The sequence below is a fragment of the Carassius auratus genome, chromosome 46, assembly GCF_003368295.1.
Source record: "Carassius auratus strain Wakin chromosome 46, ASM336829v1, whole genome shotgun sequence".
Lineage (NCBI taxonomy): Eukaryota > Metazoa > Chordata > Actinopteri > Cypriniformes > Cyprinidae > Carassius > Carassius auratus.
Genome location: NC_039288.1, coordinates 11,750,174 through 11,777,992, shown reverse-complemented (window position 1 = coordinate 11,777,992; position 27,819 = coordinate 11,750,174). Strand labels below are relative to the sequence as shown.

Sequence of the window (27,819 nt, the reverse complement as noted above, 5' to 3'; positions counted from 1 at the left end):
GAAAGGGTTTTGCGGAATTATAAAATAAAAAACCTTCAAAAGGGTAAAAATGTCATTCATTTGTTTCTAATTTCCCTCCGGCTCAGGCAGTGAGGCCCATGCAAACTACACATTCTGCTCCTGTCTAGGTCCCGCCTGCCCACAGGGGAAGATATCCAATGCTGTTCCAGGCCTAAATGACCTCTCTGCACCCTGCAGCAAAATGGAATTACACCATAAAGAAACTGAACAAGGTCAGGCAAATTGAAACAAAATGAACAATATCTGGCATGTGCCTGACTGAGATCCAGAAAGTTGGAGGCAATCAGAGCAGTGATAAGTGGACTTGGAGAGATGCACGGTTAAGGAAGCTAATTTAATTAATGAGTCTAGTTCCCCTCTTTTCATTACCAGCCTCGTTAAACGTATTGGGGCATGACAACATGGCAAATGGGAAATGAGATTAACGGCGCCAGATTCGTAGCCCTCACCAGACTAAGCTAATCTCTATGCGGGCTTTTAGCGTTTCCTTGTCTTACGCACGAACACAATCTTTAAGGAACATGCACACACGTAGTCTTTTTTTCCTTTTTCTCAGCCTTTTTTCCTGCTCTGTGCTGAAATAATAGGGCGGTGATTAGCTGGGGTCTCTGCTGGGATGGAGGTGAGGCTAATATCTGGACCTGGAGCACTGCTGCAACACTTCTGTAAAGCTCTGATAGAGACACATGCTAGGCTCTAGCCAAGCACATCCACGTTATCAGCGCACAGGCCCTCCCTGAAATTCAACTAGAAATACTAATTGACACAGAATGACATTCTACATCAATAAAAGGGTCTAAAATATGGTAGAATGTAGAAATGCATTCACTAATAACTGCATACAAAAGTGCCTATATACTTTAGTTTACACTACTTTAGATAGCACTGAGATTATTATGATTTCATTAGGGATGGTGTGTCAGAAGAAAGACTCACTGCATTCACACTTTTATTTAAAACCTTTATGCGTGCAGAAAAGGTTCTTACGCAAATTTACGCAGAGATTCATAACAGGTGTGTACGCACATAAATTATATGTAGCTGTTGTTCTAATGTTGAATCCAGATTATCTAAAATGAGGGAGCTGGGAAATTAATTTTGTCCCACCAGCCACAGTGAATCTGTTATGATTGGCTTCCTGTCCTACTTCATTTGAAAAGGCTAAAAAGAAAAAGAGGTAACACTTTAGAATAGGTAACACTTGTTAAAGCTGCAGTAGGTAACTTTTGTAAAAATATATTTTATAACACAACTTTGTTTGTGTTCAAAATGTAGAAAAATGTATATAATAAGCGAGTACACCATGAATCCATTTTCCAAACCGTGCTTTTAGCTTGTCCTGAATCACTAGGGTGCACCTATAAGTGTTTATATTCGGACTATTTTAGATTGCTTCGGGGATACCGCGGCGGAGTAACCCAGCACCTTTGTGATTCTTCATAGACATAAACAGAGAGAAGTAGTTCCGGCTACGATGTTCTTCCGCAAGACGCAAGCAGCTTTTCTGTTTATTAAACCCCTAGAGCATCAAAAGTTACCGACTGCAGCTTTAACTATTAACTACGACATTTCTCTCAATAAATTCCTAATGTACTGCTTATTAATAGTTAGTAAGGTAGTTGTTAAGTTTAGTGTATTGAGTAGGATTAGGGATGTAGAATAAGGTCATGTAAAATAAGGCAGTAATATGTGCTTAATTAGCACTAATGGCTAATATTCTAGTAATATGCATGCTAATAAGCAACTAACAGGTGTAACCGTAAAAATAAAAATTATTACCATATAATTTACAAAATTATGCTGTCTATGCATATTGCATATGTGTGGGTTTTAGCTGATTCTACATTATTTATTTATAAAAAATGTCATGGTTTTCACACGGGTTTTACACCCTAATACTCCTGTATGCATGGTTAGTAGCAAACGAGACCCAATGTGAGCCACAGCATTAATCCTTAACACATTCCTGTTGAGTATTCAAAGGAGGCTCTTAATTATCAGGCTTAAGCGTATCACTGTATGCTGCCTTTGAGGCAGCAGGATGAATGAGCATACACCTGATCGTCTTTATCAGGCATCATCCCCTATTATTTGCCCTAATGCTGTAATGAATGCAGTGTGATACAGCACCCTAATCCACAGGAAATAAGATTTCGAATTATGGAATCTGTCTTGTGTATATTATTATTATCGTTATTATACAACAATAGCAGTTTGATAGCACACATTGCTGGGATTCCCAGCCATTATTACCCCGTTCACATCGATATAGATCTTGGGAATTGTACCAGTGGTTCATTTTTGCTGTGTCCTCTGGTCATCATTTGCTGGAAAAGTGGAGATGTCTATAGAACAGAGTGATTGAGCGACTCCCTGGTGTGACTGCTATTAGCAACTTCCCAGAGAGAGAAGCGCTGTCACCCGCCTCACCAAGCGCATCTGTGTTTACCATCAGACTAACTCAACCTGCCATGCCTGGGGAACCAAGCTAATGGAGCCCATTAATGAGTCTGATGCAGCAAAGCACGGTGCTTCTTCAAATCAATGAGAGGAAAGTGCACTAGTGTTTCTCAGATTTGTTACAGAGGCAGGAAGGAGGATAGGCTCTCTGAGCGCCGTAGAAGACAGATGGAAAAGCGGGAGTCTTTAGACCGGCATGGTATTAGACCGGCATGAGTCGAAAAATAAAGGTGAAAGTAGCTAACGCTGGCATCAAGATAACTTTAATGCTGAGTGTGGATATATATATATATATAATTTATTTCAACTAGTTACCAAAGCTAATCTTCTTTTATTTTAAATTGTGGTTATATCTCAATGTACTAAAATGACTAACTAAAACTGAAATAAAAAGTAAAAAAAATGAAAATAATAATAATAATAATAATAATATGTTTCTGCCATCCCTGACCCTAGACCAGGGAGGTACGTAACAAATAATAATAATAATAATAAATAAATAAAATACATAGACATTTGCAAGAACAAATTACTAAAACTTTAACTCAAATTTAAATGAAAACAAAACATATATAAACATTTTTATTTTATTAATTAATATTTTCTTGTAAAAATGTACTTCAATAATCTTTGCTTTATTCACAAACTCAATTTACAGCAATGTTTGGTTTTAATGTATTATCATTTATAATTTAGTAATTTAACCCATCCTGCTACTTTTAACCAGTTTTTATTTCAAATGATCCTGCACTCTATGTATAGCACAAATTCACAATTCTCTTTTTCTTTTTATAGTATTCGACCACGGACATACTGGGCGAAAAAATTTCAGTAAAGAGAATACATTTTATATTTTACCCAGCTAATCAAAGAATAATTGACAGACATTTGCAATCCTTGATATCTGAAGAACCAACTTGAAGAGACTTCCAAACTCATCTCATTCAGAGAAAAAAAAAAGATATAATTGAAGGACAGAAATTTGGAGCTTCCTTCCACACTAATTACAAATATCAAACGGAATAACTGAATTTTCACTTTAACCTCATCTAAATTATTTCACAGCCACGTCTAATTTCCTCTTTAAGCGCTTATGTATTATTCCTTGGAATCGCTGTTCAGTGACTGTCCGATTGCCTCACATACTAAAACGAACGTGGCTGCAAGGACATGAGCGTAACTTTGAACCTTGTGCTGATTAAAATCTTCTCTGACAATGACAGTTCAAGTGTGTTCAGCTCGGTCAGCTTAATGATTCTTCTCTGATCATAACCTTACCCGCACAGCCCCCATGGAGCAGAATCAGATTAACATAAATATATATAAAACTGCACTAGTCGCCACTACTGGCATTCCACAGCTGTTAATAAGATACTATAAAATGCCCTGTAAATCCTGCTCCTTGCTTTAAAGCTGGTTACTTAGAAGCATCCGAGATCTGTCCTCGCATGGATTATGTGCCCTCATGCTTATCAGAGATAGAATGAGTAAATTATATGAGCTGTCTTTATGTGTCTGGTACAAGCTGCATCGAATTGGAATCTTCATGTCAGTTTTTAATGAGATAGTTGATGCAAAAATTAAACATGTTCTCATTTTTTATTCACCGTCGTGTTATTCCAAACTTATATGCTGTATATGCTGTTTTTCCTGAATTTAATGTTGTTGTTTTTTCATACAAACAGCTCATAGTGAACAAGCTTGTCATTTTGTGCGAAGAAAAGTCATAAGATATATATCCTATAAAGTTAACAAGATCACATACCTTTCACTTTTTTGTTCCTCCTCCCTTTTGAAGGATATATATTAAGAAAGTCTTGCAAACCCTCTGACAGTCTCAGCAATGATAAACAGAGTTCTGTGTTCAGAGGACAAGACTGAGACAGGGGGGGGGGGGGGTAAAAAGTACAATGTCAAGTGAGCTAAAAATGCTGGGGATTTCAAACGAGATCCATCTACATACTGAGATCCCAGTGCGCTTGAAACTGTCACTGACTGCAAGACCAGAGAGAAGGAGAAGCGATGCAGGTGGCATAGCCTTCACAGCTGACTCATTTCCCTCATCCTCTCTTTACAGAGAGTGGCCTCGGAGATGAGTTTCGATTAACCTTTCAATACAAAAGTAATCTCAGCTACCTATTCAGCCTTTTCAATTGCAATTTTTTCTGTCTGTAAAATAATCAACAGCAGAAAGGGGGAGGCTGGCTGCAAGTACACAAAATCATGCTTTGCAATGTGAGGCTGTTATAGAGACGCTTGGGCTGAATATAGAGCGGATGAAGTAGGAACACACCGGACTAAAGATGAGAACTACTGTACAGTACAGTGTTTTGTCCGTCACTTATTAGTGCTTAGAGTTGTAAAACAAGACAGGGTTTTCCACAGCTGGAATGAGGCATGATACAGACCTAAATGTAAGGGTGTTTTCACTGTCTCTCAGAGATACTCACAATGTAACTCTAAAATCTCCACAGGCAGCATTTTAAGGCATTATAATTTAAGTGTTCAAAGTTAAGGATTTTCTGAAAGGGTGGCAACACAAAATTGGCCAGGTTTTGAGGCATTCTTCATAGGAAAGGCAATTCCATAATGCACTGCAGATAAGCTTAGTGGAAAAAAATATATTGTTGGAAAACGTTAGCATATAGATTTATACACACAAGCGCTCGCATACACATACACATGCTTGAATCTTAAAATACATTTTACAATTTGATTGTTTTACTGTTCTGATCAAATAAATGCAATATATATAACATTTCAAATGTGAGTATATAACATGTATAGATATAGACTATGTTCCTGCCTATGTGAAGTGTTTTACGGTCATTTAGAATGCTGTCTTAGTATGTAAGCAGTGGAGAGCACTGAACTAAACAGAGCATATACTATCACAAGAACATAAACCCAACAGCAGATACACCACGTAGATGTCTGACATTTCAAAACTGTCTCTAAGTCATGTATTGACCCGTCTCAAGCTTTCCTGACAGATGCCAGCTGCAGTTCTGACGAGTGCGTTGAAAAAACAACTTGTATTGATAAATGCATTCCTACAGGCAAACACACGCATTGATGTTTTTGTGGATACATTTTAGCTAAAATTATTATCGATTCCTTGTGATTGGAAGTGAACAATCTTATTAGTGGCCTTATTAATGCTGCATTAGAGCAGAACCTAGTGCAATGCCTTTTAAAGAGGTCACAGATATTGTCATGACAGCGTCTGTTCTGTCCAGGTCAAGCAACCTCGATTATATTAACAGATGTGGACAGGCATCATATGTTGGTGAAGATTTCTGTGTGAAAGTTGCAAATAAGTATGACAAAACAAAGATTTGCAAGAGCTCTAACCCTGAAGTTATCAGCACAATAGAAGCCAAAGTAAGAGCGAACCAAGGCCAGGGCAGCATCTGCTGGGGTATATATGAAATCATGCTATTACTAAAATAGCATGAGATGCACGGAAAGGTAATAAAATGTCACTGTGGAAGGGAAAAATATGATAATTTCAGTGCTTTTTCTTTTTTTATCAATAGATTTTTCCATTACCGTGCAAAATGAATCATAGACTTTTGCTAAGAATTACATTTAGGACCTCGAAATGGTGCTAAGCCAACCTGCCTCATCTTTGTGTCATTTTTTAAACTCTTTCCTCCTCTCCAAGGAATGAAATGACAGGAAATGTAAACACTTTTAAAATAGAAGATTTATTTATGGTCATCCTCTAATTAAACTAGACCAGTGCAAAGAGAGTGGGAAGAGAGAGGAACAGGGCCAAATTATGCAGTGATAGAAGAAATCAATGAAATATGAAGACGATGAAAGATAAAGAAATAACAATTGAAAGCCTGTTGTGACACAAACTACTGAACCGGTGCACAAAGGACTCAATGCTAAACTAGTGTCAAAAGCCTGTCTAACCTATGAGACCCCAATGATGCAATAATTCAGATTCCCTGCAACTAACATCCTGCAGAACGTCAGATGGGAGTAAAAACTCAAGGATACAACATCTTAGCCTGTGGAGCAGCAGAAAGTACTAATTTAGCAATGATTTTGTGCATTATTAAATATCATAGGATTCTAACATGGACATATCTAGCTCTAATGTCTGATGTCCAGTTCATACCAAGAACGATAACCATATACCTCTTTTCACATACCTCTTTCCTGTTTATTATAAGCGCACGCTGCTGTTATGTAAGTAGTCTGCCATTTTAAATGCTCAAGCTCCTTAAAGCAGGATGGATACTCATTGGCTGTCAATATTCTTATTTTTCATCAGCTGGAAAAAAAATCATCACTGTCAAAGGGATTTCAAATACATTTGTAACTATTTTTAAAACAATATCTTAATCGTTATAGTTAGCATCCTTTATGTGAACAGACTTTAAGTCTTCAAAATCCTAATATGTGCTGATGGTTAAGGAAAATCATTTTGAAATGGCTAAACAGGCATGAAAAAAGAAACACAAATAAATGAAATGTGTTGGTCGTCTTTGCAGGACAAGCAAACTAATATGTTTCCTTGCCAGAAGAGCAAACATACAGCTTTTTCTTGCTCTTACAGGAGTTGTGGGATGGATGCCCAGTAAATAATTTCAGAATTGAGGTCACAACCAGGCAGGAAGTGGTGCGAGTTATACTCTAATCAATGCCACTTCAGGCCAGTCCTTCATATCAGCAACTTTTCCTAACATAAGTCTTTCCTGACCCTGGTTTGATGCCAAGCCGATCAAAAATTTAAAATCATGCATGAGATTCTGGGTTAAGGTGGATCATCCCATAAAGATCCAATATTTAGATGGGTTTTGGAGAATTGAAGGGGATAATCACCAGCAGCTACAGTAGAGATTATAGACTGACCAATGAGATGAACAAACCATCTAAATAGCCTACAGATGCTCTATTTGTGTGCCAACGGAGCACTCATTTTATGAAGAAAAGGTTATGAATGTTGTTCCTAAGGCGTAACTTTGTGACAGGATTAAACATGGTTTAGTTGTAGAGCGTTTCAGCTTTTCTGACTGTAAACAGCAATGCATTGCGGGAGATTATGGCAAATCTGATTACCATTATTTTACTCGTTCCACCCATGCAAAATTTCATTTGGAAAAAGACTTGAACCTTGACTTCTGGCAGTACTTCAGAGAGGAAAGAAACGTAATGAAAAAAATATTGAGAATATTTCAATGGGGAGACCAATTTACAGAGCATCAACGCTAAGAAGATGCAAATGACAAATCAACAGACAGAGATATGCAAATGGCGTTGATCTAAAGTCATTACCACCACAATTAGTCTTCGTAATCATCAAAATATTTCAATAAGGATGGTTACAACTCATTGACTATTCATTATGTTCTCTAATTAGATCATAAATTGTAAAGATACACGAGCGCGAGCCTTTGACAGATACTTCTGGTGAGAAAAATGTACAGCAGAATTCTTTGAGCATGTGTTAATAATAAAAGTCAAAGAATAAATCTTTGAAAATAAATATTGTTTGTTGAGCAACTTGTGCTCAGAAACTTAGTGCACCATATTTAATATAATATAGAAATTGCACCGAAAGTAAACTATAAACATGGTGACCCATGACACACAACACAAGACTGACAATATGAAAGAATGTGTGCCTTGACAGAAAATTAATCAGAGATAACAGCCGAAATTCTGCAGAAAATACATAAAGCAATATGAAAAAGTGTTTTCAGTTTTTCCCTTTTAAGCCATTGCTGGTTGCTAATGATAAATTACTCAGTATTCTAAGATCATTTGTTCAGCACCTACACAGTCTGACACTGGGTGTAGAGAGACACTGACAGACAGTTGTTTCAGTGTTCAGTAATTTTGTTACATACCCTGACAGTGGAGCGATGTCAAAAACACTTTAGTATGTCCTTCTAAACTTGGAGTGTGTTAATTTTTTTCTATCTCTTGCTTATGCACCTAACTTACAAGTTTAATTTCCTTCTTCTGACGGCTACAACTTTTTTTTCCCATCTTGGCATACCTGTGATGCTTAATAAAACCCAAAGCACACACTATTTCTAAGACATGAATTGCAAAAAAATGTTCCTCAAGCTGTATAAAATAAACATAATTTGCACTCAAAGAACAACAGAGAACAACTGTGTAAATGTTCCTAAATGGTATGGGGCCAAAATGTCCCTTCCCCTTGAATTGATGAAAAAAAAACACAGTGGATGATTGTGCATCCTGCTTACAATGATGGGGAATGATTGTAATTTATTTATTTTTAATCCCTGGACACATATATTTGTTATATTCAATTTTATTATTTGTTAATGGCTCAGTGGTGCTGGGACTAAATCAATTTGAGCTGATCTTTAAAAGCCAGCGCATCAGTGAGCACATTAGCCTGATTTGCACTTCATTATGTGCACTGATGGGCAGTGCTGAACAATCACATCAGCAGGTGCAGAGTAGAGTGGAGGCAACCACGGCAGGTAGAGCAGCAAGAATGTGTGCCTGTGCGTAATGCACAAGTAATTGCCTTTCTAGAAGACGATGCAAGTCTGCAGAGAGCTATAGCGGGTGTTCCACTGTTCTTTTCACCAGTAAAAGAGTAGAGTAAACTAGGACTTCTTGAAAACAGAAAAACCCATTTTAAAAAATGTTGACTTTTCTGAAATGTGTCGTCCTCTCTGCATGCTTGCAATTCTTCGAGCATTGCTTTGGGATTTGCAATCTGGAGTTGTTGTGTTGCTTTTAAGTTTCTTGATGATTTGCCAGTCAAGCTTTTACACAGAAAACAACATCAAGATAAAATTGCATCAAGTCTTATATATACTATAAAATTTCCTCATTCCCTCTCTATATGTACCATTGCACGATTTTGTTATATATGTGTAGAGCTTTTTTCAAGAAATTAGGTTTTGAAAAATTACATATGTTAAAAAAAATAAATAAATCTAATTTTGGTATTATAACATTAACTGTTGTATCTAAGTCTCAGAATTCAAATTAAATTAAAATGTATTCCCTAAACCACAGACTGACACAAGGAAGAGCAAAAAGATTAAACTGGTTCAAACTAAGAAACATTAGCAGCAGATATTTAACGTTGAAAACTGGAAAGCATATTATTTAGCTAAAAATGCACTTAATAAATAATAATATGAGTGTTTATCCAATTTATGTCTTGCGTTTGGTTGAAGTTCAAGTCATCTGGCAAATCTTGTCATTTGAATCTTGTGGGAAGGATTGTATTAATGCACATCAATAATTCTTGCAAATTAGGCAGGTTATGTAAAATATCTTTAAAAATCTCTTAAATAAGCTGTTCACTTCATAATACCCTGAAAAGCATTAGCATTTTCACACCATGGGTTTCCACTGGAATTTGTAATGGGTTTTAAGAATACTGGTTTTCCATTTATCAATAAAAGGTCTGTGGTTAACAAATTATATTAAGTATAAATAAATTACTTTTAAAAATACTTATTAATTTACCAACTTGAGTTTTTAAAGTAAACAACTTACATTTGGGGCATAAATGCATGCAATTTTATGTTGCAGAACAACTTACAAGTCTCTATAAGTAATGTTAACCAAAGACCTTATTTTACTCATAAATCGAAAATGGTTGTTCTAAAAACTCATTAGAAATTCCCAATGGAGCCCATTGCGATTGAGCCTTCTGGGCTGCCCTATAAATTGACTACATCCTACATCTCCATATCGAAAACTGCTCTTTTGTACAGAAACTGTCCCATTTACGTCAAACACACCAGTTACATTCAGGTGAAGAACTCGTATCTGGAGGCCACAGTGGAAGCAAGCATAAATATTAGAACTGCCGCTGTCTAAACAACCTTTAGCTTTGGCTAAAAGTCAACATTTCCAGACAACTTATTCCCTCAGTGACCACCTATAAAGTCCTATTATTGCATTAGACAAGTGCGAATGTGATGAGTCTGGGAGCCACTTCGCGGATAGTGTTTGTGTGGATCTATTGTGAGTTCCGGAGGACAACACATCACCTCTCTGGTGGGTCACAGTTGACTGATCTCTCTCCCCAGGGGACGACCTCTCCGCCGAGAAAGTCATTAGACAGGGCAGCAGTGGGTTTTAACAAGGTAGCTGGCTTCATTTAAGCATGTATTGCTTATTCGTAACTGAAATGCTCTCAGCGCAGCTTATGTTTGACATATTTCCCCCTCTGCTACTGCATATTTACAGAGGCCATTGAAAACTCCTCAAGGGCATGACAGGCAATGTGGTCTATTTGTAGCCTTCAGCTTTTCTGTATTTCTGAGGTCTCTGCCCATATTCACGCCCTTGGTATAAAGAAATGTGGGTAAAAAAAGCTCCTCCAATATATCAAAAATACTTCGGTATCACTTATAATACTCACAGAGCATTAAAATTGCCCATGGATGTACAGCTTCTTTTAATATTTCTTTGGACTCGCTCTGAAGTGCCTTAATATTAAAGTGCTCTTTCATGAAACATCAAACAGGACGTCCTCTTAGTTTTATATGCTACCAATCGCTGTTGTCTGTAGGAATATTTCAACAAAATATCTGATGGTCAAATCAGTTATGAGTATGATGTATACAGCTCATAGGTGTGTTATACAATTTCTCATAAACAAAAGCTACACAACAATACATTTTTAACAGAACCTGTGATTTAAACTTCAGGAGCAAAAACGACCTTAGAGTTGATACGTTTGATTTATTTCCATGAATCATTGTCATTCAGTCTATTTGATTCAACTATTAATTTTTGTCAGTGCTCACAAAATTCCCATGAAAAACTTATCAAATATATTCAGATATGTCTCTTTTTTTTATAATTGCATTTATTTAGATGCAGAATGTCTTTAACACTGCATCAAAAGGGAAACTCAGATGCACAGTCCAGCTTTGCCTCAGATTCAGGTGCTGGTCAAATGAGTGAACGAGTGAAAAATTACAGATGATGGGGTAAAAATGATTTTTTTCTGTCTGGTCAGCTGTTATACTGTGCTCGTATAGTGCTGCTCTTCAATTGCACGCACAAATGCAGCGGTCCGCTGTTGCCTATATAATTTAATATTAAAACTCAAAAAAATATATGAGCATGCAATGTCATAGTTATGTCGTCAGTTAGCAAAAAAAGGCAAATTAAGTTTGTACAGTGGGTATAGAAAAGAATCACTCCCTTTAAAATAATCACATTTTGTTGCTTTTTAACATCCAAGTGAAAGATATAACACCAGCATGTCAGAATTTTATAAATAAATAAATAAATATTTCCTAAATACTCCTAAAACTGACTAGTAAACTCAATCAGGTGTAGCTAATCACCTTCTCGATGGTACACAAAGCCATTTGACTTTCAACTGTGATCATCTGTGGTCATTTTGATTAGCTCAGCATGAAAAGAGCTTTCTTGGAGCATTTCAGTCCTTGGCAGTGCAACTGAAGCAAACATTCAACTATGGGTGGCAAGGCACTGTCAAATACGCACAGTGGTTGAAGGAGAAAAAGATGAATGTCCTTGCATGGCCCAGTCAGACCCCATTTAAAATCTGTGGAATGACTTGAAGACTGCAGTCCACAAATGCTCACCATCAAATTGAACTGAAGTTGAGCAGCTCTGCAAAGAAGAGTGGGCAAATATTGCAAAGTCTAGAAGTGCAAAGTTAGCAGAGACCGAGACAGCTCCCAACAGACTAAAGCAAATGGTGGTTCAACTAAATACTGACACAAGGGGGTGATCCTTTTTCCAACTCACTGATTTTATTTATTTATTATTTCTGACATGTTGGTGTTATATCTTTCACTTGGATGTTTTACATTGCACTGAGTAAATACTGTACAGCTGGATAAAACTAAAACTGTGTCTGTCTTCATTTCAGGCTGCAAAGCAACAAAATGTGATTATTTAAAAGGGGATATTCTTTTATACACCCACTCTGTGTGTGTGTGTGTGTGTGTTTGTGTGTGTGTGTGTGTGTGTGTGTGTGTGTGTGTGTGTGTGTGTGTGTGTGTGTGTGTGTGTGCATACACATAAGGCTGAAAAAAAAAACTCAAAAGCCTGAAAATATCACCCAGACCACTGCAAAAAATTTCATAGAGATTAGAATGGAAGCCAGCTTCAGTATAACTTGCATATGGGTAGAAATGCTCCTCAAATAAATCATGAACAACAGTATAACTATTAAAATTGTCCATGGATGTATTATGGCTTATTTTAATATTTTTCTTACTCACTCTAAAGTGCCTTAATATTAATGTGCTTTTTCATGAAACATCAAACCAGAGCTCCGCTTATTTTTTAATACGCTACTGCTTACTGTTGTCTAAGGGACTATTTAAGAGGAGTCCAATTGGACACATCTAATGGTCCAAAACATCTGAGTCTGATGTGTAGCCCATAGGTAAAAAGGCTCGATGAATCACAGCACACGCAGGATTAATCTTTCTCATTAACGGGGAGATGTGAACTTGAGCTACACATGACCGCACAGGAGGTGTAGAGGCTCTTTAAACTTGGACGGCACTTGTTCAGAATTACATAAGCCGCATCTCATTTTATGGCGAGGAAACAACATATTTATGAGGAAAATAGCGTGTGAGTCAATTCAAGGCTATTGGGATATGAGTACTTTTTAGAACTTATTAAAAGTCCTAATTAGAAAATTTTTGGCAAGAAGCACCACCATTCTAGCTGATAAAGCTTCTTTTATTGTAATATCTGAAATATTATTATAAAGAAAGCAGTTACTTGGAGTGCAAACAATTAGCAAAGGCAAGGGGTGAAATCACTAAACAGCTGCACCACTTTAGCATTTTCCAAGCAAAAAAATAAGATGTTTGTGTACATTTTCTATGGATAATAGCAGCTGTAATTAATCAAATCATGATCAAATGGTGGAGAAGAACGTTAAAATAAGGCACATTTCTACACTACCAATCAAATGTTTGGGCTCAGTATGATATAGTATGTACAGATATTTTGTAATAAATAATTTTAAAATAATTCAGAAATAATTGTTTAGCTGTTGTCAAGAAGAGGAAAATACATGCGGCTTGGCGTCCTCGCGCTCCTGCTGTTTGCACGCGCTCGCGTGCGTGGAAGAGCGATTTCAAATACAAAGAAGTAACGGCTCCTTTCCTCAAAGAAGGTGCACAAGGTGAGTAAAGACTCCGAAATAAATACACAGATTTATTATTTGTATACTAATTCATACACTGACACATTAGACTGTATGTTTTTTTTATTTAAAATGTTTGTTTTAACCATTAATTTAATAGCCGCGATGCTTACGAGTCTAATGCACTTTGTGGGACGAAATGGTGACTTCAAACACAAGGTCACAAACAATAATTAATGTTATTAGTTTGTTTTACGCATTATGTTTACTGTACGTTTATTCATTGTAACTCTTTTCTTTAACTTTTCTAAATTATTGTTGTAGTTTTTTACGTTTGTTAAATAGTTACACATCCATGTTGACGTACATTTAACGTTAGGCTATTAGCCTATTTTTCGAGTCATTTACACATAACGTACATAAAACTGGTTTTGATCATTTTCTCTCCTCAGAAAATCCAGTATGACTTCTCTAAAAATCTCAAAGGGTTCACAGAGCAGCACTATGTAAGTATTTAATTATTTATTTGACATTGAAATAACTGAAATAGTGTTTCAGCTTGGCCTAATCCAAAATTATATATGACTGTATACACTGTTACACTGAACTGAATTAAACAATAAAAAAACTACCCATATGTGTTTTTTTATTCATCAGTTAATAAAGAAATGTGGCTCTGTAGTGGACACCTGTGAGGCAGTGGACAGACAGCTGCTGAAGTCTGATGCTGCCTGACAATAAACAGACCTCTCTGGACGTACCCCATCTTTTGCAGGTGTGTAAATAAGTGAACGGTTGCAGACACACACCAGAAACCCTTCTAAAATGTTCAGTTATTTATAGTTATTTATTCATAGTTTATAGTTTCAGAGTTTATAATTATAATTTCAGAGAAATTCTAACATTGCCCTTCCTGTAACATGATGATCCTGCTGTCCTGGACTGTATATGATGAGTTAAGTATGAGTTTGTCCATGTGTGTATACATATGTAGTGTACACACAAATAGACACATTGTGCACTTAATTAGCCCACAACCATTAATCAATGCACTAATATGACAAAAATAATTCCTGTGGTGTTCCTCATTTTTAAGATAATTTAAAAATTACCTGTGCTAAATGAATAAATGTAATATTTTATTATTTAATTTGATGTATATCACTCTTTTTTTCAATGAACAGCCTACAGATAATCTCAGAACAGCTGTGGTAATAAAAGAGGACACATTTGGTGAGAGCAGCACTGCAGACTTTCCTGATGGTGAGGAGCTTCTTGCTGATGAACCTGCAGACTTGATTTCACCTTTCTATGAGTAACTATGTTCTGTTCAACATTATATAGAAAAGCAATTAAAAGTACACTAAAGCACACTGTTTTTCTGCTGTATCTGTTGGCCATTCAGGAGGAGATCATGGACCATTTTCACAAGACTGATGATGTGTTTCAGCTGTGTTTTCATCGTAAATCCTCACAATGTTTGTAAATTTTGATTAAAAATAAAATGATGTGCATTTATAACACTATACTTTGTATTATATCACGTTCGTATCAAATTACAGAAAAAAAATAGTTAATGCTAATGCAAGGGTGTTTCTAATCCAAGAGTTTTTGGGAGGGATGCTAAATTTGACATTGTTCTCTCTTCTGACTGCTGTTATCAGTCTCTGTCAGATTTTTTCCTTTCATTGAAAGTTGTGAAAATGCTATTGAAGAGTTTTTCATTTTGCTATTTGTGTAAATAAGAATGCAAAACAATATTTTTGATACTGTCCCATTCACTGCTCTCGAAGTTAACCCAACTATAACAAAATGCTACCTTAGAAACTGGTTTATTAAGCTAACTACAGCTATCTTGAGGCTTATCAATTTCTTGAAATGTCCTGTGTGAATTCTCCCAATCAGTTACCACTATTTAGAACAGGAAAGAAAATGTTACTATGAATTACACTGTGTCTAAAATGTAATTTAATTTATTAATTTAAATTGTATCATTGTTTTAGGTACATAAAATGTTTTTTAAAGTTCTAAGATAATTGAGTCACATTTATTTGTTTATAATTTCACCAAGGTGTAAATGCTTTTTTTTGTTTGTTTGTTTATAGCAATATTAACACTGATGTTTCCATGAATGGGATTTTGATGTGCATTATTGACTATTTAAGGTGATTATGGATATTGTTGTTGTTTATCAATAAACTATGTTTTATACGCATTTGTTTTATTTTTTCCGTTTTTTTTAAAAATCATTAAAAATGTTAATAGCAGGACAAATAAACCGGTGGGGTGTGGTGGTGGGGGTGGGGTATTAAAGAACTAAAATTAGGGAAATGGTGCCTTGAAGCACCTCAGGTGGTTCCTGGCCATCCTAATAAAAGGGTTCCTCCAGGAACCATTGAAAGTTCCTCAGAGAACCACCCCCATTTAGAGCGGTGCCTAGAGGCTCTTCAGAGGGTTGTGGCGAGGTGAAGAACCCCAAAAGGTGCCTCCAGGAACCTTTAGTTTTTACAGTGTGCAATGCTAAGAATTCATTTGGACACCTTTAAAAAGGCAATTTTCTCAGTATTTAGATTTATTTGCATCTTCAGATTCCAGATTTTCAAATAGTTGTTTATTGGACAAATATTGTCCTATTCTAACAAACCATACATCAATCCAAAGCTCATATGTTGTGATGATGAATAAATCTAAATTTTGAAAAACTGACACTTAAGATTTTGTTGTCCAGGGTCACATATCACAGTTTCCACAAAAATATTAAGCAGCACAGCTGTTTTTAACAATGATGTTAATAATAATAATGATAAAAAATGAATCAGCATATTATAAATAATTTATGAAGGATCATATGAAGAATGGCTAGTGAAAACTCAGCTTTGCTTTCGCATAAAAAATAACAAGTTTTTTTTTTTTAAATAACAATAATATAATGTTTGATTAAATAAATGCAGCCTTGGTGGGAATAAGTGATATCTATCAAAAAACTGAAAACATCCCTTAATGTTTGTATGGCAGTGTAAAATTATGCAAGGTGTTGTAATGCATTTTAAAGAGTTCATTTAGTTGTCTGGATTGTAGTGGTGGAGTGATGCTGTACTGACTCAGTACAACTTTGGAACAGTGTCATGCAAATCACATTCAACACAAAATTTTTAGCCATGTTTGCGCTGCTATCTGATTTGCATTATGCCATGCAAACTGAATGGGTGCTTACATAATCCAAAAAACTTGCCAAAAATTGCCCGAGAGTCTGTCTCAGGTTTATCAATGATCATTTTTCACTCTTAATCTGAAAAATTAAAATCCTGACAGGTTCCTGTTAGTATATAGAGCAGACAGAGCAAGAATCCCAGGAGACATTCAGGGAAAAGAAAAAAAACACAGGGACACAGTGAAAAAAATAAACAAATATAACATATATTTTTGAATAATAAAAAATAACATATATAGGTGTATTTGTGTGTGTGTGTGTGTGTGTGTGTGTGTGTTATGTGCATGAAACACCACATTGTTTTGTTCTTGGCTGTTCTTCACAGGGAATTATAGTTCTGGTGTAGGTTGCAGAGATCAGCGTTCACAGACAATGTCAGGTTTCTTATTCTTTTACAAAAGTCTTCAGATGTTTTTGTGGGTAGGGAAGTGAGTAGGGCTCACTGTAATCTGTTATGGCTGTGTATTTATGCCTTATTAATAGCCCTTTTTAACACTTTTGCAACTGCAGAGATAACACCATCATCAGGTCATCAATGCATTTCCTGTTATCTGATGATTCTGGGATTACTGGACCCGACAAGAGATCCCCCCCACAAGCTGATCAAGGCTTAGCCACCCACTACACACTTTTCCAGAAGCTTCTGAGGGCTTTGCCCCAAATCACATGCTTAAAGTGAGAGATAAAGGCCAAACCTCCCAACCAGGCTCAGTGGTGCTGACGGCCAGAATGAGATCATTCCCAAGCCTTGAAGCACACTTCACCAATCCCCATCTAGGGAAACATCTTTCACTGTTAAAGTCTTCCAATTGTTCTCCCCATCCAGCAGTGATCAAAAAGAGAAGTACAGGAGGCAGACAGCTGTTGTAAGATCAATGGAGTGTTTTACAAATAAATAGAACTTCAGTCTTTCTACTTCAAAATTCAATGTGTTACTTGCAGTTTCTTTTTAATTATTATATTACATTTACCAGCAATGTCTGTGTAATTCTTTTTTCTTTCTTTTTTGAAGTATAGTAGAAATGTAAAAACTGCAAAAGTAATTAATGGAAATATCTGAAATAGGTGCTCAATTTAACATCCAATACCAATACATATTCAATATCAAACCCTTCTGATATATTTGAGAAATCATCCATTTAATAAATATAATCTTTTTTTTTTTTTTGACATTACGGCTAACTAATGAATGGCTTATATTACAAATATATGCATGCATGTATTACAAATAATACCATTTAAGTTTCTATGTTTATATCTAATATGTATGTACTTATAATGTACTTTTATGACTGCGAAATGTACCACTGAGTTAACATTTTATGTGTATGTATGTCATGTTGTACAGTATATTGCAACAGATAGAATGTGCGATATAGAACGATACTATCATGTTTCATCACAAGCAGATTGTGGAGAAATTGTAATCATTCACGATCAAAAATTGTGAAATATCACACCACTAGCGAACATTCAAAAATTTGACCAACCCCAAACTTTTAATCAGTAGTGTAAAAATGCATTCAAAACTTGCATTCAAAAGAAGAAAAGAAAACAGGGGACTTCATTTAAGCCAGCAAACTTCATATACCACTATCATGAACAACATTTTCTTTCTGGGAATAAGTCTGCTTCTTCAAGTCAGAAAAACAAACAGATTTACTCTAAAGTGGTGGCCTGCTGCTGTGAACCGCGGGGAGGAAAAATGAAAACGTCTGAGCACTGACCATCCACAACACTTAATGTTACTTATACTGATTATAGTTCAGACTAACAAACTACCTCACATCAAACCCCGGGTCATTGAATCATCCAGTGCCTTCAGTCAAATAATGACAGCCAATGTGCTGAAAGGTTGAGAAATTCATGGGTGGGGATGCATTAAAAATCATTACCAAGAAATGTACGCACTACGATTATTCACTGCGGGCAGCCTCTGATTGCTTTGTGGGGGGAACAAAGCATCTTCTGTGTGGCAAGCAAATCAAACTAGAGCTTGAGACCGAATAAGTTTCCCTTGTGCACAAATCACTAATTACTTATTAATGGCCAGATGAAGTGAGTCTGTGCCTTCAAAGTAAACACCTGCCAGTGACCCTGGAGGGGCAGAAGGAAATTACGAGGAATCGCTCTGTAAACTGTGATGGCAACTAATCAAGTTTAGTTGCTCTTCCAGCTTCCAATACATCAGTGCAAAGGCCAATACATAGCCCTTGATCTAAGGGGACACTGAATATAAATGCACAGTACAATCGGTGTGTGAGAGAGAGCCAAACAATGGATGAAAGAAATGCCATTTCAGGAACATCAGGAAGAAACGTATATTTGATCCATACAATGAAGGTGAATGGGGACCAAGGTGAGCCGTTGTCACCATTGGCGTTCATTGTAAAGAAAAGAGCAGCTGGTAATGGTAATACACAATAGATTAGGACCATATTAGTTAACACTTCAATATTGGACATTTACACTACATTTAGATATCTAACACATTTAGAAATAAAAGGTCTTTAAAAACACCTGTTTTTAAAAAAAAAAAGCATTACTCAAAATGAAAATCCATTTTTCGCTGTAAATTACATTATAGTACAAATTTGTTGCAAAAGAACAGATTTTAGTGTCAATTTTTTTTTTTTATTAAGACAAGAGCAGAATTTCTCCATAACATAACAGAATCAGCCATAACAAAAATATGTATCTATATCAGCCAGAATATTTATATTGGTGCAATCCTAGCATGGACAATTTATGTGAAAGAGCTTTGGTGTTCCACACACACACAAAAAAAGAATTAGTATTTGTTTGAAAAAACTTCAAGAATAAAACAAATGATGACGGAATATTCATATTTGGTCTCTTTAAGAATGAATATTTTATATCAGAACGTGATTAATATATGCATAAATGTGTTCTGTGCCGACAGTAAGCCATATTAAACAGAGTACGATGGATCTACAGAATTGCTGTACTTAAGAACAAGTGTGAAAAATGCATTATGGGTGGCCTTTAAATCAGCTATTTAAACATAAACCTTTCGCTTATTCAAAAAGGAAGTCAATAAATAATGTGACCACAGGCTATTAAAGTGAAATGCAATAATTATATACACATTTACATTTTACATTTAGTCATTTTACAGATGCTTTTATCCAAAGCGACTTACAATTGGGGAATACATAAAGTGATTCTTCGTAAAGAGGCAAACAGACACAGGAAGTGCTCATAATACCAAGTTTTAGGCATTTTTCAAATAAGTACAAGCTAGAAAGGGAAGGAATAAATAAAGAGAAAGATAACTTTTTATTTTTATTGATTTATTTAAGACACACCTTCAGATTCAAGACAATCAGATTCATGTTTATGGGCCAGTCAAATGACAGACCCAATCAACTTTTGGTAATTTGCACTTATCAGAAAATTGTATATGCAATTGAACTAAACTTGGATGAGGAGAAATATCTCTGGTATAGGAAAATAAGAAATTGTCCGTAAGGAACGATTATTAATTTGCATGTATTAGCATATTTTCTACTGGGACATGCAGAAACGTGTAAGATTGTTAAGTCAAATTTACAATACAGCAGGGGCTATTTATCTTATGAGAGGTTGTTAATTTGTTCGCGAGGGAAGCGTGTTACCAGTTGCATTATGAATCAGGTGTAAATCCCATCTCAACATGTTCTCAACTGCTCTCCAAACCACTAATGAGGCAAAAAGCAAGGAAGTGCAAGCTCCAAATACACAACACTAACCCAAGAAAGAAAACTAATAACTTTACAAGCGTGGTCATCACCAATAAACACAGTAATCTTACAGTCATGAGTTCTATTCTCAAGGAAAGATTAAAAATAGTGGTTGGTGGGAATTTTAAGAACAGTTGTGAAATGCAATCTCAAAATCTTGTTTACAAATAAAAGCTCGTTACGGAACACATGAAGTTTGCCCAGAACCAGATCATACTGCCAACACTAACTGTATGCTTTATTATAATAAATATACATTTGATGAAAGTGATCCTGACTGAAATGCATTTATTTCAATTGATTTGTAGATTTTCATTTGCCAATTATGTGCAGCAGCGGTTCAACCATGCGTGTCAATTCTTTCATCTTATACATGCTGCAAAAAAAAAAATCTGAAGATGCACTTTAAATCTCAGTTCTACAGGTCACAGAGTATGTGCTGTGTACGCTGTATTCATTTGCACATCATGCTGTATGAAGTCTGGCATCAGATGGGGTTCTCAGGAGCTATTCTGTTTTACCCTGATTGTGTTAAGGCAGGGAAAAGCTGATCAGGGAGGATTTTTATCCCTAGGCTGATTATTAGATGAGAAGATCCGGCTCCAACAGGACCAGCGACATAGCCAGTTTGAACCATGTGTTGCCGCCCAACATAACCTCTTCCCCTCCCCCTCAAGCACCTACACAACTACACAACACATCAGCAGCCAGGGACCCTAGAGAAACAGCCCTATCAGCAGAGCTCAGCTGGTCACTATTAAAAAAAAACTGTTCGGTTGGAACTTGGAGCGTAGCCCAAGCCAAGAACAGAGCTGTGCCTATTTCCAGGGGTTGAGGGGACTTGGAGCCATCACAAAGACATTTAGGCATCAAGTAGAGGAAAGGCAAAAAGCACAAAAAACTAAACATTTATAGGATTTTATCACCAGTCTGTATGAACACAGGAGGAATCAACAGTTTCCCACAGCACCACGTCACCCAAGACATCATAAATTGACTTGCTATTGAGGACTAAACTTTTTCTTTCTGCATTAATTAAACCTGGCCGCATAACTCTATTAGAAACTGCTGTTTCTAATGTTAGAGCACCCTTGGAGAACATTTCCAAAAACAACGCATCTGCCAGGAGCTTCTTTATTTCTGTCTACATCAAAGGCAATTCATTTCTGAGCTTTTTATTTCTGCATGCTAAGCTTCCTTCATTATTCTAGTAAACACCCACTACTCGCAAATGAATTAGACAGAAGCAAAACTGGCTCGTATTGACACCGGAACATTAAAAGTTTGTTAATCACGCACAAGATAGTGGCTGAGCTATAAGCCAATGCTAACTGAGGTTGACAAATTTGCCAAGGTTGTCAGTGTGTAATTCAAAACATGGTTTAGATATCAGGCGTGGGAGAATACAAACAGGAACCAACATTAATTTCTCTCACGGTCATTTAATCATTTGCACAGAATGTCTTTAGTCGCTTCATCAAATCCGCTTGTTCTAATTAGAGCTCAACACTCAATGAATCAATAAAGAATTTTCTCACTTTTGCACACTGTGTTGCGAGGAAAATTAATTTCAATGAGGTCATCGTGCAGTTTGCACAGCTCTTCCCTGAATAATTAATTTGTATTTAGTCTACTAATTAAGAGTTAAATCTACTAATTGAGAGTTAATTAGTAGTTGTTTTGAAAGAGTAATCTCATGAATTGCCTTTGGGCTACGTAGGTGTCATGCAATAAATGTCAAGTCAAATGAAAAAAAAGTATTACTCACCTTAAAGTGAAGATCTCTACTGATGAAAGGGTGGAGACCGCTAGGAAGGCTGACACTGTCTCCCTTTGCCTGATGGGTCTGGAGGGAACCATCACCACAAAGTTACTGTCCAAACGCAGCTCAGAGAGCGGCTGGAATAGGCGCACGCTGCCGATCCTGCGCATGGGTGTGGGCCCTAAAAAGTAACCGGCAGGGCCTAGTTGCCCAGTGCGAATGGAATTGGTCTTGCGGGTGTCCTCCGAGCTGCATTCCCCAGTGTCGGTGGATTGTAGCATGTAATACAGCTCCACGGGAGTGCCTTCAACCAGCTCGGGAGATCTCTGTCGACCTGGTATGACACTAGGGGGACTGAACCAGCTGGGCAGAGGCTCCAATTCAGCCACGCACAGTCCGAGTTCCCCTTTCAGATGACAGGTGCCTCGTACCTCTTGGGTTTCATGGAAGGCAAACATCCTGACACATGGCAACCTGTCCACGGCACTGTAGTCGTCCCAGTCTCGGCCCACAATGTAGAAGAGAACCTGAACCTTCGGCCAACTCAGGTGGATTCGCTCACTGATAATAAAAGTCTGCACTTTCCAGTTAAAACTAAAGAGTGGCGAGGAAGTGGATGATGGTGACATGGATGAAGGGTTGTTGAAGAGTCCTGGGCCCAGAAGCTCCGCAGGCACGGGCTGTTCCACATACAGCGGCCCGTAACTGACATTTACCGACGGCATCTTTCTGGCCTGTTGGATAAAGAAAAGTTCCGTACGAGCCTGTAGGCTGGAGTTCCTCATAATGTCCTGGTTGGCCTCCTTCAGGAAGAAGGCCGACTCTGCGTTCAGCACCTGGTATCGGACCGGAAGATACGTCGGGATGGCACCGAATCTCTGTAGTCCTTCCATCAGCATCCGACTGTGGGTGACTGACAAATAACAGAGAAGATGAAAAAATACATCACTCAGCCATCTATCAGACCTCTAAACCCAGCCCAGCTACTTGCATGCTCTTACATGCTCTAAAGCAAGAGTCATTTGTCTACTGCCCCATTCTGCAATCTCATCTCCAGGCAACTGAACTCTTTTATTGAATGCCTTCAACCAGCAGTTCACTGCAGATATTTGGGGTGATGGAAGGACCCAAGAGGCTCCATTGATTTTGCGTCACAGCGCTAGTCTGAGAGAAAGAGATGCTGGAGATTTGTGACAGCTTGTGGCAGACAAATGCTATGGGTGCTTAAGGCAGACACTACAGCACAGCAGGAAGATGCTTATACCACTGTGCAACATGAAGTATTTCATGGTTTGTTTAAAGGTTTTGCCTATGCAATATATATTAAGTCGGGAGAAATGTTCTACTGAATTTGTATAGAGTGGGTTAACTTTGTTTAATTATTCTTTTAATAAAAAATCACCGATAATAAATCAAAACATCTCATGAATATTGAGTGAATATAGTGGAATCAGTTTGTTTTGTTTTAGGGGATCCAGATATTGAGAAGAGTAAAGCAAAATGTCAGTGAAGTAATGTAAGAGTAAAAGTTTACTCAAAGACTATTTTCTTGTGGGACTAAAACATTATTCTTTTTGGCAGCAATAAAAAGGAGAGAGAGAGAGAGAGAGAGAGAGAGAGAGAGAGAGAAAGTGGGAAAGATAAAGAGTAAAGAAATCAGAGAAATAAAGCACAAAACATGCACTGGATGCTGTGCTACACCAAACTGATTAACTTAAGTAAAAATTCTGGTTTCTTTTCAAAAGTGTTACCTAAAAAAAAAAAAAATTCATTGAATTGCAGATATTGTATCTTTCTCCTGAAAACAAGCAGAATATCATGTCTAGTCATTTGGAAGAATCAGATGGGCATTTTCGCAGAACATTGGCAGTAAACCAGCATTTCTTTGTCTCTCTGTTAAACTAAGTGTTTAGCCAAAATATTATGTGGGCCATGTGTACTGAAAATCACACTGAAACTTTGTTCAACTTACTGAAAAAGTGTAATTAAAAAAGAAAGGAGATGTGACAATATTAAAATTAGGCCAACTGTGATAATTATCAGCAAGTTATGGCTGATACTAGATCAATTCTGTTATTTATAGATACATTATTTGACAATTTTACATTATACTTACATATTTTGGCAAGAGATTTTATATATTTTTTATATAAATTTATTTATATATATTTATATATATTTATTTATAAATATATTTATTTATTATATTATATATCTTGATCATAAGGATACAGACTAATATGATATCCTGACATGAAATTCAAGTGTTTACAGCATATTAACTTAACAAATATTCAATATATTACAATATAATGATTCTCCATAAATATAAATTCTATAAATGTAATTAATTATATATACATTTATATTTATTATATATATATATATAATCAATATGAATCTAAATATTACATCTGTATTGGTTGACATTATTGATGACATATACAAATATGGTAGTTATAAACAGTCCACATCATGGAAAGAAAGAACGCTCCACAGGGCACAATCAGTTGCTATGTCCTAGAGCAGAAGGAAGAAAGCTAACAAGAAAGAAACACACATGCGTTTCTCAAGCAGTCAGTGACTGAACATACATGCTGTCCTTGTCCTCAGAGCCAATTACAAGTGAGAGCACAAGCTTATGACATATCTAATCACTTCACAGAATTGTTGCTCAAACCCACCTCAATATTCAAGAGGCAACCTCACACACAAAAGTACAGAATTTGTGTGGAGAAATTAAAATCTCAGAGCTCTAAGCAGAAAAAAAACTAAAATTACTTGTAAATCCATTTATGAATGATTGATAAAAGAGGGAATGTGTTACACTGTTTCATCTCTGCTGGATCAGTTAAGCGCTCCTATTTTTTCTCTAAAATTAGCATATGTTCATCCTAAACTGTATTCAAGGCTTAATTAGCAGGTGAGCCGAGATCATTTTCTGGGGTTAAACTGATGTTGTGTACAATTTTGATACAGCTCAGAATAGTTCATTTAAAACTCAAGGCAAGTCAAGACTGTTGCCTCACTGAAAGACGTTAATCTAAATATATCCTATATCCATCTCAAATAATCTCAAATTCACATTAAAGAACCAGACTGTTATAGTTTGGCGATTTTAAGTGAATTCTTGCATTTTTAAAAAGTCACATTCAAGTTTCTGTCATCACTCTTCGGTGAATAAAGAGCCTCACAAATGCTTAATTTACTCTACTCGAAGCACATTCTGAATGATTGCATGACACCTAATTGTACACTATAATTAAAACAATATTTGAGAAAAAAAACACATTTAGTAATTCATTAGGATATAGACCAGAAAATAATACTCCAGCATGAAAAAGGTTTATTACTTTCTCTGTTTTTAATGATTAATGTGTGGGAAGAGATCATTCTTCATTTGAGTTGTTATCTAATTTCTAAAAGGCCTAGGGTTTTCTTTTATAGTTACATTATTAGTAGTTAACTCATATGCTCTACCATGGAAAACCAATTTTAGATTCTGGCCTTCAGGAAAAGTTAACATAGTAAGGTTTTGGGGCATCGTAATTGGATTGCCCTTGGGACATTTTCTCAGCTGCCAAAAGAAAAGCGTGTTTAATCTTACTGTAAGTGAAGTATGGTTGCATGGGACAGTGGCCAACTGATGAGCTGAAAGGTAACATTAATAATAGTAATAGTTCAGAGCCCCCACACTGCATACTTTAAATGAGTAAGTAGTGTTCGGAGTCTGAGGTTAACACCATCATTTGAAGGCAAGTAGAATACATCTTTCAAAGATAGCCACTTAATAGGAAGACAATCACTGAGCCAAAACATATCTTAGTCCACTTAAAAAAGAATGAGAGAAAATTAAGTTTTAAGACAGACATGGATGCCCTAGGCACAATATCATGGCCTGGCACTGAGAAAAGAAAAACGTAGGCTAATACTTAATATAATGAACTTCCAAGTTTTTAAAAGCTAAACCCATCCTAAACAGACTCCGGCAATGCCTAGGGTTTGGAAACAGAATGGTTTTGTTTCTCATTTATGCAGATACAACAAAAAAAAAGAGGAGGGGGGTACTGTTATTACAATTATATAACATTTGATCAAAATTAACAACAAAATAAAACCAAAAGCACGAAAATCGGCTGAAAATGACAAGTACATTACATATTTTAATGTACAGTATGAAAAATGAATATTTGGGATTATTACAGTACCTATTACAGTATACTTGCCACAAGAAGTGTTTATTCTGATAATTATTAGGGCTCCATCCAAGATTCTGTGGTTTCATTTTGGTTATAAAGCCCTACTAGACAGCAGTATTGTTATCCCTACACATAAATCATGACAGAAAGTAGTGAAGGGCACAACACTAAGATTAGCATTAGCAAACCTAGCTCATATTTACCACCAATAGCAGCTCAGCTCTGTACTCCACAACAGGCTTCCACTATAAAGAAGGCAGTTTTTGTAAAATAAGCTCTTCCGAAATAAAGAAATACTGTTTACAATTTCGCAATATATTTTATTGCCAGATTCTTGCCAAAACACAGCTCTAATAATTATAATTTAGAAATGATTAATAAAGAACATTAGTGTCTTAATTTATTGCTCATGCCTCAGAACAACCCTTCCTCAAGGTAAAACCACTGTAATACATTGCCACTCATGGATTATTGCTTTAGTCTAGCTTTAGCTTTAGATTATGCCGCTGATCACAATTTTGCCATGCAATTTGTAGTCTGTTCCAGATTACATTTCAGAAGTAACTCTACACTGCACATAATTACATGCTGAGTTAGAACATGACAGAGACTGGGAGGAAGACAGAAAAGGCACCAGCTATCGGGGCATTGAGCACACGCACTGATTGCATCAGTATTGTGGAGCAGGAATCTCAGCATGTAAGCTTCGTCTGAGACGAGTCTGTCGAGCAAAGGGGAGAAAATTTAGCTGATTTCAAATGTTGGGAGATAAGTAAAAGAAAAATGAAATATTCTGAGCCTATGAGAGGATGCCACTCGGAAAAAAAAAAACATAGCTTCTGTCACATTTAAATAGAGAGTCTTTCCTCGTCATCCATTGTTGATTTTAGATCTAGGCAAAATGGCACCCACCACTTCAGAGCTACTTGACATGACATGTAGATACAGAGTGCATTAACCTCAACTGCTCTGTTGACATCAGCACGATTGCTAGCTGTGATCGGCCTCGATTGAGCTCCAAAAATAATAGCTGTTTAGTCATGATGTCGGTTTGTAGGACAACCCAGTGGGTTGATTCACTCTGGGTCCCATCGGGAATTCAATTAGGTTTTTAGAATAGCAGATTTCCATTTATGAGTAAAAGAAGGTCTAACATTGCTTGAAAAGACTTTCAGATTCAACAAAATAATTCATACCCTTTTATAACCATTTTGTATAAGTTGTTAACAATTTGCCAAGTAAGGTTGTCTTACCCATCAAGCACATCAACTCTAATTTTAGTACTTTGAACTTTTGTTTTTAAAGCG

General features: G+C 36.4%; 1 protein-coding gene across 1 annotated transcript in view; it reads right to left on the bottom strand.

Annotated features, from left to right (window-relative positions):
* The window catches only part of LOC113064194 (transmembrane protein 132C-like), a 102,715-nt gene that overhangs the window by 46,760 nt on the left and 28,136 nt on the right, over positions 1 to 27,819 (bottom strand). The window contains exon 2 of the mRNA XM_026234826.1: positions 22,320 to 23,226. Coding sequence (XP_026090611.1) covers positions 22,320 to 23,226 — 907 coding nt within the window. The remainder of the gene's footprint in view (positions 1 to 22,319; positions 23,227 to 27,819) is intronic.